The sequence below is a fragment of the Rana temporaria genome, chromosome 1 (genome assembly GCF_905171775.1).
Source record: "Rana temporaria chromosome 1, aRanTem1.1, whole genome shotgun sequence".
Lineage (NCBI taxonomy): Eukaryota > Metazoa > Chordata > Amphibia > Anura > Ranidae > Rana > Rana temporaria.
Genome location: NC_053489.1, coordinates 469,901,848 through 469,915,182, shown reverse-complemented (window position 1 = coordinate 469,915,182; position 13,335 = coordinate 469,901,848). Strand labels below are relative to the sequence as shown.

General features: G+C 40.6%; 1 protein-coding gene across 32 annotated transcripts in view; it reads left to right on the top strand.

The window, feature by feature from the left end:
• ANK2 (ankyrin 2) overlaps positions 1-13,335 on the top strand; it is a 711,894-nt gene that overhangs the window by 469,839 nt on the left and 228,720 nt on the right. For all 32 annotated transcript variants that reach the window (XM_040328781.1, XM_040328751.1, XM_040328698.1 and 29 more), the window contains exons 3-4: positions 4,073-4,171; positions 8,458-8,556. In XM_040328781.1, coding sequence (XP_040184715.1) covers positions 4,073-4,171; positions 8,458-8,556 — 198 coding nt within the window. The remainder of the gene's footprint in view (positions 1-4,072; positions 4,172-8,457; positions 8,557-13,335) is intronic.

Sequence of the window (13,335 nt, the reverse complement as noted above, 5' to 3'; positions counted from 1 at the left end):
GTGACCATTTTTTTTGGAGCTACTGGATAAGCATTATGGCACATTTTAGGAGGTGGTTATGAGCGGCAGCACACCTTTTCATTTTAGGGAAGGTTTCCTTTGATATGTAAATTTTTTCAAGCAAGTGTCTAAATGAGGAAGTCATACATTGATGTTTTTTTAAGACTTGTCAGTTTGCACTTTACCTTTTTTTTACCCAGAAAGATACATCATGTGAAAGTTACTGCAGATGCTAAAAATATTCATTCATTAAGTGCTATTTTGAGCCTCTGGGGGCAGACGGAAGATCACTGAGTAATGACATTAATAGTACTTCCCGCATATTCTAAAATCTCCAGTGCTTTCAGTTGCATTAATTACCTTGTTTTAGGCATTTTTCTAATTGCTTGTTTAAGCACAGCCTCTCTGTATTTGCAGTGGTGGCAAAATGTTTTATTGTATCATCAACAATTTAATAACTACATTTTACCTTACTATAAAATCCATATTCACTCTAAATGTAGAAGCTCTCAAATGGGGCAACTCCTTCTGCTGATTTATTGCATTTTAACCACTTGACCTCCAGAAGGTTTTACTTCCTTATTCAAGGCATTTTTTTTCACTATACAGCACTGCACTACTTTAACTGGCAATTGCTTACTTAGTCATACAACCCTGTACACAATTTACATTTTATATAATTTTTTACACAAATTTAGCTTTCTTTTAGTGGTATTTAATCACCACTGGGTGTTTAATTTTTTGCTATATAAAAAAAATTACAAAAAGAAAACAAGTTCTTCTTAGCTTCTGATAAAAAATAACAAATAATCATTCTTCAGAAATTTAGGCAAATATGTAGTCTTTGGTAAAAAAAATAACCCAAATCAATGTATATTATTTAGTCTGTGTGAAAGGTATAGATTCTACAAACTGTAGATATATATACTATATATATATACACAGTATCTCACACAAGTGAGTACACACCTCACATTTTTGTAAATATTTTATTATATCTTTTCATGTGACAAGTCAACACTGAAGAAATTACACTTTTCTACAATGTAAAGTAGTGAGCGTAGCTGCGTACAGCTTGTATAACAGTGTAAATTTGCTGTCCCCTCAAAATAACACAACAGCCATTAATGTCTAAACCTCTGGTAACACAAGTGAGTACACCCCTAAGTGAAAATGTCCAAATTGGGTCAATATGGGTGTCAATATTTTGTGTGGCCACCATTATTTTCCAGCACTGCCTTAACCCTCCTGGGCATGGAGTTCACAGGTTGTCACTAGAGTCTTTTTCCACTCCTTCATGATGACATCAGCAAGCTGGTGGATGTTAGAAATCTTGCGCTCCTCCACCTTTCGTTTGAGGATGCCCCACAGACGCTCAATAGGGTTTAGGTCTGGAAACATGCTTGGCCAGTCCATCACCTTTACCCTCAGCTTCTTTAGCAAAGCAGTGGTCATCTTTGAGGTGTGTTTGGGGTCATTATCATTTAGGAATACTGCCCTGCAGCCTGGTCTCCAAAGGGAGGGGATCATGCTCTGCTTCAGTATGTCACAGTACATGTTGGCATTTATGGTTCCCTCAATTAACTGTAGCTCCCCAGTGCCGGTAGCACTCATGCAGCCTCAGACTATGACACTCGCACCACCATGCTTGACTGTAGGCAAGACACATTTGTCTTTGTACTCCTCAGCTGTTTGCTGCCACACACGCTTGACACCATCTGAACCAAATAAATTGTTCTTGGTCTCATCAGACCACAGGACATGGTTCCAGTAATCCATGTCCTTAGTCTGCTTGTCTTCAACAAACTGCTTGCGGGCTTTCTTGTGCATCATCTTTAGAAGAGGCTGACCTCCCACCCCTTCAAACTCTGCAGCAAAGCTGGCAGCACTCATATGTCTATATCCCAAAGACAACCTCTGGATATGACGTTGAGCACGTGCACTCAACTTCTTTAGTGGATCATGACAAGGCCTGTTCTGAGTGGAACCTGTCCTGTTAAACCTCTGTATGGTCTTGGCCACTGTGCTGCAGCTCAGTTTCAGGGTCTTGGCAGTCTTCTTATAGCCTAGACAATCTTTATGTAGAACAAAAATTATTTTTTTCAGCTCTTCAGAGAGTTCTTTGCCATGAGGTGCCATATTGAACTTCTAGTGACCAATATGAGAGAGTGAGAGCGATAACACCAAATTTAACACACCTGCTCCCCATTCACTCTAGATTGGGTCATTCTAGCACATGAATATGATTTGATCTAAACCATTCCATTGTAGCTCTGGTTGTATATTTAGGGTCTTTGTCCTGCTGGAAGGTGAACCTCTGCCCCAGTCTCAAGTCTTTTGCAGACTCTAACAGGTTTTCTTCTAAGATTGCCCTTTCCATCAACTCTGACCATCTTCCCTGTCCCTGCTGAAGAAAATCATCCCCACAACATGATGCTATCACGACCATGTTTCACAGTGAGGATGGTGTGTTCAGGGTGATGTGCAGTGTTAGTTTTCTGCCACACAGTGTTTTGCTTTTAGGCCAAAAAGTTCAATTTTGGTCTCATCTGACCAGAGCACCTTCTTCCACATGTTTGCTGTGTCCCCCACATGGTTCACGCAAACTGCAAACAGGACTTCTTATGGCTTTCTTTCAACAATGGCTTTCTTCTTGCTACTCTTCTATAAATGCCAGATTTGTGGAGTTTATGACTAAGGCCCCATACACACGAGAGGATTTATCCGCGAATACGTTCCAGCGGAACGTTTCCGCGGATAAATCCTCTCGAGGATTTCAGCGGATTTCTCTGCGATGGAGTGTGCTCACCATCGCATTGAAATCCGCGCCGAAATCCTCTGGCGATGACGTGTCGCACCGTCGCCGCGATTATGACGCGGCGACGTGCGCGACGCTGTCATATAAGGAATTCCACGCATGCGTCGAATCTATACAGACCAGCGGATCCATCCGTTGGGATGGATTCCAGCGGATAGATTTGTTTAGCATGTCAGCGAATATTCGATCTGCTGGAATCCATCCCAGGGGAGATATATCCGCGGAAACAGATCCGCTGGAGTGTACACACCATAGGATCTATCCGCTGAAACCCATTCACTGGGATTTTTCAGCGGATGGATTCTATCGTGTGTATGGGGCCTTATAGTTGTCCTGTGGACAGATTCTCCCACCTGAGCTGTGGATCTCTGCAGCTCCTCTAGAGTTACCATGGGCCTCTTGGCTGCTTCTCCGATTAATGCTCTCCTTGCCTGGCCTATCAGTTTAGGTGGACAGCCGTGTCTTGGTAGGTTTGCAGTTGTGCCATACTCTTTCCATTTTCAGATGATGGATTGAACAGTGCTCCGTGAGATGTTCAAAGCTTGGGATATTTTTTTATAACCTATCCCTGCTTTCAACTTCTCCACAACTTTATTCCTTTGTGGTGTGTTCCTTGGCCTTCATGATGCTGCTTGTTCACTAAGTTTCTCTAACAAACAGAACAGCTGCATTTAGACTGACATTAAATTACACACAGGTGGACTCTATTTACTAATTAGGTGACTTCTGAAGGCAATTGGTTCCACTAGATTTTAGTTAGGGGTATCAGAGTAAAGGGGGCTGAATAGAAATGCACGCCACACTTTTCAGATATTTATTTGTAAAAAAAATTGAAAACTATTTTTTATTTTCCTTCCACAATTATGTGCCACTTTGTGTTGGTCTATTACATAAAAATCCCAGTACATTTACATTTTTGGTTGTAATATGACAAAATGTGCATAATTTCAAGGGGTATGAATACTTTTTTAAGGCACTGTATATGGTACTTATAGGTCTTATTCTGATTTACAGTCACTAGAGGGCACATATGTTAGACATTGTAATCAGAATGCTTCAGTCACATCATGCAATGCATACTATATGCATTTTAGCTTGACTTCTGGGCTATTGGGTGGTTATATACCCTCGACTAAAGTATGTAACCACTTGTTTACAATCATCTCAGTAGGGGCACAGTGGATGGGTTAGTGATATGTAGAAAAACAAATATTGTTTTAAAAAAATGACTAGATTGTGTTTTTTTGTTTTTAGAATGGACTCAATGCTTTGCATCTTGCGGCCAAAGAAGGACATCTCTATCTTGTTAATGAACTGCTGGAAAGAGGGTCATCAGTGGATTCTTCAACTAAGGTACTATAAGATAAAAAAAAATCTAAAATTTGAAAACAGATAAATGTATAGAAGAAGCGATTTGTTTTAATGTAAATAGAACAGGATGGATGAGGGGCTGAGGTATGATACAATATATTTTATTTGTAGATGTATCTCTAGGCATTGCATTTACATGTATTAAAACAGTTAAAGGTGCCGCTTATTCAAAAGTCACCTCCCATGATGAACGCTTTCTTTTAGATCCCACACGTTTTCTTGTTTTCAAGTAAGTGAGTAAGTAGAGCTCCTGTTTTACTTCCATGCAGATCTCAGAGACCTTAGCGCCACAGTCGCATCTCTGTCTCTTTCTCCTGCTGGCCTTTCACATAACAGAACCTGGGGCTTCATCTGTTTTGAAGCTGAATTTCAGGGATCTATTTTTTGATTAGGTATGTTGGTCCTACCTGTAGGACTGCTGCAAAGCTGAGAATCTTCCAAGGAATGTGAAGAGCTGCGACCCTGCTGCATAGTAACCATAGGAGCCCACCTGCTTAGCATGGGTACTGTTCATAGAATATCTTGCATTTTTCCCAATGAGTAGAAAGCATTTTCTGATTAAACAGTGGGGATCATGAAGTCACTGTCCCAACTTTTCACCTCATCCAATCAGAGAATGCTTCACATTCATTGTGAAAATTCTAAGGCGTTCTTGGAATGGCGGTTATAGTCACTTCTAGTATTACATTACAAATAGGACTTGTTCAGACTTCTGGTTATAAAAAAAGAACAAAAGAATAGCAAACAAGCCTAGTATATTATGGTGTGTTCAGATAATGAGTAATATATGCTTTTTTTTAGGTTTTATTTTAGCTCACATATGATGTGTAATGTTGACACTGAACATTACAGAATACACACATAAATAGGCGCAATTGACAGCTTAATGTATTATTAGCATGCCTACGATGGTAACAGAAAGCAGATTCAGGTAATGAAGAACCAAAGTCCTCTGCTTCTTGATACTTTATGGAATAGGAATTAGCTAGGTTTTATAGAATTTGTTATGAAGCAAAACGCTTGTGGTAGGAGGGCCATGTTTAGAGAAAGGCAAGCTAAGTGGTTGCCTAGTGTGAAAAACAGCAGTTAATTTTAAGGAGTCAGATGAAATTAAAGTGTTTGTAAAGGCTGAGAGCTTTTCCCCTTCCTACATTCTACGCATGAAGGTACAAAACCTTTTCTGTGCAGCAGCCCCCCCTAATACTTACCTGAGCCCCATTGTATTCCAGCGATGTGCACGAGAGCCTAGGCGCCCCTGGGACTCTCCCTCCTTATTGACTAAGACAGCCAGTGAGCCATCGAGGAAAGAGAGGGGGTGGGGCCAAGCCACAGCTCTGTGTGTGAATGAACACACAGAGTTGCAGCTTGGGAGTGAGCCTGCTCGGGTGCCCCCATTGCAAGCTGCTTGCTCTGGGGGCACTTGACTGGAGGGAGGGGCCAGGAGTGCTAGCGGGGGACCCCATAAGAGGAGGATTGGGGCTGCTCTGTGCAAAACCACTGCATAGAGCAGAGAGTGAAAATGCTCTAAAACACCTCCCCCTCGCTAAAAAAAGAAACAAAAAAAAAATCATGTGGGAATGCTAGTTCCCGCTATTCAGAGATGTGAATGGGGCTTGACAGCTGAGGGTTTCTGTCCACTCCCTCCTATGTACTTGTATAAAGATGGCCATACACTATGCAATCTGATTGAATATTGTGTATTTATTAAGAAAGCTGATCACTGATTGATTGCATTTCATTTAAAAAATGTGCAGCTGGAAATGGGTGGGTAGATGGTAAGGTAGATGCAGGGTGTGTGCTAATGATATCAGCTGGTGACCTCTTTCCTGTGTCATGACCTATAGTCTGACCAGGAAGTAAGGCAGATATGGATATGTTTGGAAACATGGATGAGGACAAGTGAAGTAAGTGTCCGTAGATTTAATGGAAAGCTTTGATATTTTTGCAAAAAAAGTACATGAATGCTATATTGGTACATAGGAGAGCTGGAATTTAGAAAACAATTGTGCATTAAAATGATCCCACTGCTTAATATTTTTAAAAAGAAAAAAAAAAATATTTGTTTTGGTAAATTTCCCCATTGCAGTGCCAAGCTCCCCATTCTCTATTTTCAACAATAGCTTGCCTATTAGCCTTATAAATGGCCAGCATTTAGTAGTAAGAACCCCTCTTTCCCATAGACTTCAGTGGGGTTCACTGCTAACTTTGAGTTTCGTGGATTTTTAACCAGGATTCTATGAACCCCCCACAAGTTAAATCCGGGCACATCCACTTATCCCTCGATACTACTGTATAAGAAAAAATGGACTCAAAATCAGCCACCTTAATTCCCTGCTTAGCAGCTTAGATTATATGGGGTGGATTATATGGGGTGGGACAGCACTCTGAACCAGTCAGGCCCTTTGCTGTACCCTATTGCTTAAATGTTTTCAGGGGTGAAGAACACAGTGTTATCAACTTGTTCATTCTTTTGCCCACTCACGCTGGGTGAATCTTGTAGCACACTGTATTGCATAATGGCAGTGTAGTCTGCAGGAAGGATCAATACATGTTATTTACGGGATATGTAGATCACAAAACTGAGTGAACAAATCCTATCCCTGTACAATTACTTTTTTATTTTATGGTCAATGATTAAAATACCGTACAGGCATCAGTTGAAGCAGGTGTGTGGGCCTACTTCTGATGTGAGTGGGTCAGATTTTGATATGAGTTACTTATGTATATGTTAAAAAGTTAGGAGATGTGCAAGTAACTCATGGTGTAGATTATTAATGAAAACTGCAGAAACATATAAAATTTGCAAATTCACTACTTACTATATTGTGGGTGATTTGTACATACTCAGAGTCTTGCACTCAACATCAGAACAATGCCCAAGCATTCATCTTGAATGAGAGCTTGTATTTAAAAAAATAAGAAAATAGGAAATAAGGGGCCAGATTCAGAGAAGAAATTTTGCGCGTCGTATCTTTAGTTTGAATCCTCAAATCAAGATACGACGGCTTCGATCCGACAGGGGTAAGGCTTCGTATGCCTTCCCGCTGGGTGGAGTTTGCGTAGTTTTCCGCGTCGGGTATGCTAATTAGCTGTTTACGGCGATTCACGAAGGTACGCGCGGCCGTCGCATTCTCTTACGTCGTCGCTAGTCGGCTTTTCCCGGCGTATAGTTAAAGCTGGTATTTCGTGGCCTATCTTTAGACTTGCCATGTTAAAGTATGGCCGTCGTTCCCGCGTCGAATTTCAATTTTTTTTCTTTTGCGTAAGTCGTCCGTGAATAGGAAAGGACGTAACTCACGTCGACGGTCGAAATTTCAAAACGGAGCATGCGCAGTACGTTCGGCGCGGGAACGCGTCTAATTTAAATGATACACACCCCATTTGAATTAGGCGGGCTTGCGCCGGACGGATTTACGCTACGCCGCCGCAAGTTTATAGGCAAGTGCTTTGTGAATCAAGCACTTGCCTAAAACTTGCTGCGGTGTAATGTAAATGCAATACGGTACGCCGCCGGAATTCTGCGTGAATCTGGCCCAAGGTGTCTAACCTACACTAGTGGAACACCTTTTGCTTTTGAAAATCTACATTATGTAATAAGCATTTTTTTAAAATGTGTAAACCTAATAAAGATGCTGACAGTCTTCGTAATATATTTAGCTTTTTAGTATTGTGATCAGCAAACCTTACTGAGGGAAAGTAGAGGTAGATGGAAATGTGAATACTGGGCAATGGGAAGTGAAGTGAACATAAAAGTGGGGTAAAGCCTGAAGCCAGCTGCTGAGCGTTAGAAAGCAAAACACTGGATTATGAAAGTGTAAAATGGTTGATCTCAATTCTTTTGCAAATGTATAGTAATTTACTAATCAGTAAGCTGGTGATGGGAGTTCGGGAGAATGCTGTCCAAGTACCATTGCAATACAGTGGTTGCAAGGAAAAATTTTTTCGTGTTGATAATTATAGAAAATCAAGGCTGGCTGAAGATAGATGTGAATTTTTTTTAAGACCATTAGATTACACAATGGCTTTTGTGTAAGTGTGTGTGTGTGTGTGTGTATATATATATATATATATATATATATATATATATATATATATATATATATATATATATATATATATATATATATATATACAAAATATATATATATATATATATTAATTTTAATACCGGTAAATATCAATAAAACTAGACTTTTCTTTGATTGCTTTAAATGTTATATGAAACATAGGTAGTAGAAGTGTGATAATAGTGTTTTATATCTTTTCAGAAAGGGAACAGTGCGCTGCACATTGCTTCCCTGGCTGGGCAGGTAGAAGTTGTGAAGACTCTGGTCAAGCAAGGAGCCAATATCAATGCCCAGTCCCAGGTACTGTATTAAATGTGACCTTGTAATAATATCTGATTACATGTACTGTTATAATAATTAATGTATTATGTAGTTATTATGGTAAAATTCCAGAAACAAGACTTGTGTGATTTTAAATGTCTATCTGAATGATAACACATGCTAAGTATTACATGTTTATCAAATCAAGACAAACTTGTATTGCATCTATTACTTGCATTTTTAAATGTAACCGTCCTGGGACATAAATGTGTTTTTCTATCTTGAAAATGGGTAGCTGCTAACACCCATTTTTTTTCTCATTAAAGATTTATTCTAGGAATTGAAGCATACAAAATGAAGCCCCAAGTCTTAATTTATTCCAACTGTTCCTTTTATAAAGTGACAGTTAAGCACAAATTTGAAAACTTTGCACCTGAACGATACAAGTAAAACAAAATAAGCAAAATAAATAGCGTAGGAAAGAAGGGGATGAAGAAGTCAGTAAAAAAAAACAAAAAAAATCAATTAGGGTTAACAGGAGTTTAATTATTTATTTGAAGAAATAAAAACTTTTATAATTACATGTTTTCTTGAACTCAAATTACCATATGTGCAGATCAAAAGACAATATTTTGATCCAAATACAGTATAACATTAATTTATAAATGGGGTATTTATTAGAAAGGTGGTTGGAAAAACTCCCCTGATTAGCAATTAAGTTTGGTTAGAAGCAAAGTATTGTGCATGATAATTTGATCTGCACATAACAATAATTTGTTAATTGTGAAGTTGTAAGAAAGAGGATTGCACACCATCCCCTGACTGGGACTGAAGCTTGGTTAGAGGCAAAAGCATTTTGTTCTTTTCATAACACTAATATATGAAAATGAATAAAGTGCAGAACCTGACATATGGGTAATTATTAGAGAGTTTAGTTAGAGGCACACGTCAAGTATTCTGAGGGACATTAAGAGTCTTGGGGCTCAGTGGGACAAAACCAAAACAAGTCTTCAGATACCTTTATACTAACCTTCACAGATTTCACAAATGGAGTAGCATGAGATGTAGTAACAGAATCTTCTGGGCCTGTAACCAAATCCTTCATCTTTCTGTGCCATTAAACCCTTGGATCAGGTGGACAAGATGGTGTGCACCCACGCCTACAGTGTATTTTGTCAAAGCATCTAGCCTCATGCCTAGTACACATGATTGTTTTTCCCGTTAGGAAAACTGCCATGTTTTCCTTTGGCCGGGAAAATCGGCTGTGTGTATGCTCCTTAGCAGTTTTTCCAACAGTTTTTTCTCGCCGCGTATCGCGTAGTTTTTTCCCCCACAGTTTTCCTATGGGAAACACTGCAAGGGAGCATACACACGGCCGGTTTTCCCGATCAAAGTTCTCCTGGCAGTTTTCCTGTCTGAAAAAACTGGCCGTGTACAGGGTAAAAGGGACCGAGCTAAATCTCGGTTTCCCGTCGGTCTTTTTACCGTTGGGAAAACCGCGATCGTGTGTACTAGGCATAAGAGTATATTGCCGCTGAAAGAGGAAGGATTTAGTTACCATTTAGCAGCACCGCTGACCCTGGTGCCTGCTGTGTCTCTTCTTTATCATCCCTGTAGAAGATATTTTTGATATTTCACCCCCTATTCAAGAACATGTGCATTTGATCATGGTTTTTATTTATTCAATATAATGTAAGTTTTTAATGCACCATAATGGTGCATTTTCCCCTTCTCTTTCTATTTTTTGAGACCTGCATTTTACCTTGTGCGCTATTGGGGAAGCTAAAAAAAAAATATTTTTGGCCAGGAAACATGTTTTAAAACAAGGATCATGGGACTGTACTTTAAGAAACAAGGCTGACATAAGTGCAGACTTGAATGTGGTTCTTAGAATGTATGACATGGCAAAGCTCGAGGAGAATGGACTGCAATAGCAGAAGACCATGTCAGATTCAATTCCTGTTAGAAAAGAACAGAAAGCTTAAGCTGAAGTGGGCACAGACACCCCAACAGTTGAAGACTGGAAAATGTCTTCTGGTCTGAAGAATTCAGGATTCAATTCAGTTAGGAACTAAGGGCCAGATTCATGAAAAATTGGGTGGCGTAACGTATCCCCTTTACGTTACTCTGCCGCAAGTTTTCGTCGTAAGTGCTTGATTCACAAAGCACTTACATGTTAACTTGCGGCGGCGTAACGTAAATCTGTCTGGCGCAAGCCCGCCTAATTCAAATGGGGCGTGTGTCATTTAAATTAGGCGCGCTCCCGCGCCGAAGTTCTGCGCATGCTCCGTGTGAAAATTTCCCACCGTGCTTTGCGCAAAATTACGGCGCCCCAACGTATTTTTTGAACGGCGACGTGCGTTACGTCGTTTCATATTCCCGGACGTCTTACGCAAAAAAAAAATTTGAAATTCGACGCGGGAACGACGGCCATACTTTAACATGGCTGTTCTAAATCTAAGCCATGAAATAGCAGGCCTAAGTTTGCGATGGGAAAAGCCGACTAGCGACAACGTAAGAGAATGCGACGAACGCGCGTACCTTCGTGGATCGCCGTAAACAGCTAATTTGCATACCCGACGCTGAAAAACGACGCGAACTCCACCCAGCGGCCACTGGAAAATTACACCTAAGATCCGAAGGCGTACGTCGGATCTTAGCCAAAAGCCGTCGTATGTTTGTTTGTGAATTACAAATGAAGATACGACGCGGCAAATTGGAAAGTACGCCGGAGTATCAGCAGATACTCCGGCGTACTTTTTCTGTGAATCTGGCCCTAAGCTGGTAGGGCCACAATTTGGTGTCATCAGCGTGAATCCGTAGACCCAACTTGCCTATTATAAGCAGTCCAGACTGGTGATATAATGACGTTGGAAATATATATATTTTTTGAGGCCCATCAATACCAATTGCCTTCCATAGGCTATTTGAATATTGTTGCAAACCATGTGCATCCCATTAGGGTTTTAACTAATTAGGGTTATAATCTAATACTTTTTTGATATTATCAATGATCCCTGCTAAAACCACTGCTTGTGGAAGAGAATTCCACATCCATACCGCTCTTACAGTAAAGAACCCCTCAAACAGCTTTTCTTCTAATGTTAGTGAATGGCCACAAGTTTTTTTAAACGCCCTTGGAAAAGTTTTAGTAGTAGTAGTAACATTTCCTCATAAGTAAGATCCTCCAGTCCCTTTATTAGCTTTGTTGCCCTTCTCTGGACTCTCTCCGGTTCCAGAGCATCCTTCATGAGGACTGGAGACCAGAACTGGACAGCATACTCCAGGTGCTTCCGGACCAGAGTCTTGTAGAGTGGGAGAATTATAATTTTATCTCTGGAGTTAATTCCCTTTTTAATGCATGCCAATATTCTGTTGGCTTTGCTTCCAGCAGCTTGGCATTGCATGCCGTTGCTGAGCCTGTCATCTACTAGGACCCCCAGGTCCTTTTCCATCCTAGATTCCCCAAGAGGTTCTCTCCCTAGTGAGTAGATTTCATTTGTGTTTTTGCCACCCAAATGCATTATTTAAAAATGTTCTACATTAAACCTCATTTGCCATGTACTTGCCCACCACATTAATTTGTTCTTCTTGCAAGGTGTCCACATCCTGCGGAGAAGCTATTGCCCTGCTTAACTTAGTATCGTCAGCAAATACTGTGATTTTGTGATTGAGCATTTCATCCCATCCTTCAGATCATTTATGAATAAATTAAATAGGATTGGTCCCAGGACAGAACCCTGGGGGACCCCACTGTCCACACCGGACCATTCCGAGTACTCCCCATTCCGAGTACTAACCTGCACACCTATCAAATTAGGACCTAAGGCTATGTTCATACAGCGTGTCCTAATAGTGTAATAAACAGACAAACAGTTCCAGCCGAACAAACAAACTGCTCATTCACACTACATTGGCCAGAGAACCAATACCCTCTTATTGTGTTTATTTATTTATTTTTTGCATGTTGGGGGGGGGGGGTGTTGTTAAAATATCAGGAGTATAAACAGATCTCTGATGTCTTACTTTGGAGACAGAGAAAGTGAGTGAGGGCACAGTTCTCAATCTTAGCCTCAGCTGCACAGAATGAAGTACAAAGCTTCCTGTTCACAAACTGAAGCATAGTAACATCTCTCCCAGCAGGAGGGAGATGTGGAGAAGCTGGCAGTGCTGCAGGGGTGAGGGGGACCAGGAGGCCCAGGCAGCAGAGAGATACCTACACCAGAGGGGGTGATTGGTGCAGCAAGAGTGGTATTTACTAGAATAGATCCCCATAATACCCCCCTGCAGCATCTTATAGTCAGTGGGAGCAGAGAGGATTAGAAGCCAGCTTTCAGCTGCTGAAGGGGGGATCTAGAGGGTTCCAGTAAATGCCCCCCCCCCCCACTGCATCGTTTATCCCCTCCTGTCCAGGTTCCCCTTCCATTTGCTTGTTAGTTGCCCAGGCTCCCCTGTTGAACTGATAAGGTCCACACCTTAACAGGAGGACCAGTGGTGCCCCCTTATTTGCAGCCCTGCTGTGTAGTAATACAATTCTATGTAATTTCCTCACAACAGGATTCCTTTATCGAGACAGCAAATGTTAGGGATAGACAAAAATGGACTTTGTAGGCACCAATTATAAAAAATATGAGTATGTTTATTGACACAAAACCCAAAGGAGTTGTTGGACCAACAGCAGAAATAACACAATAAAATTAATTTAAACATTAAAACAAAAAGAAAAGAACCACAGTGGCAACTGTGTTGACAGCAAAATAATCCAATAATGATCCAAAAGGAGGCATCAGATCTCAAAAGAGATGTAATGACTATCGT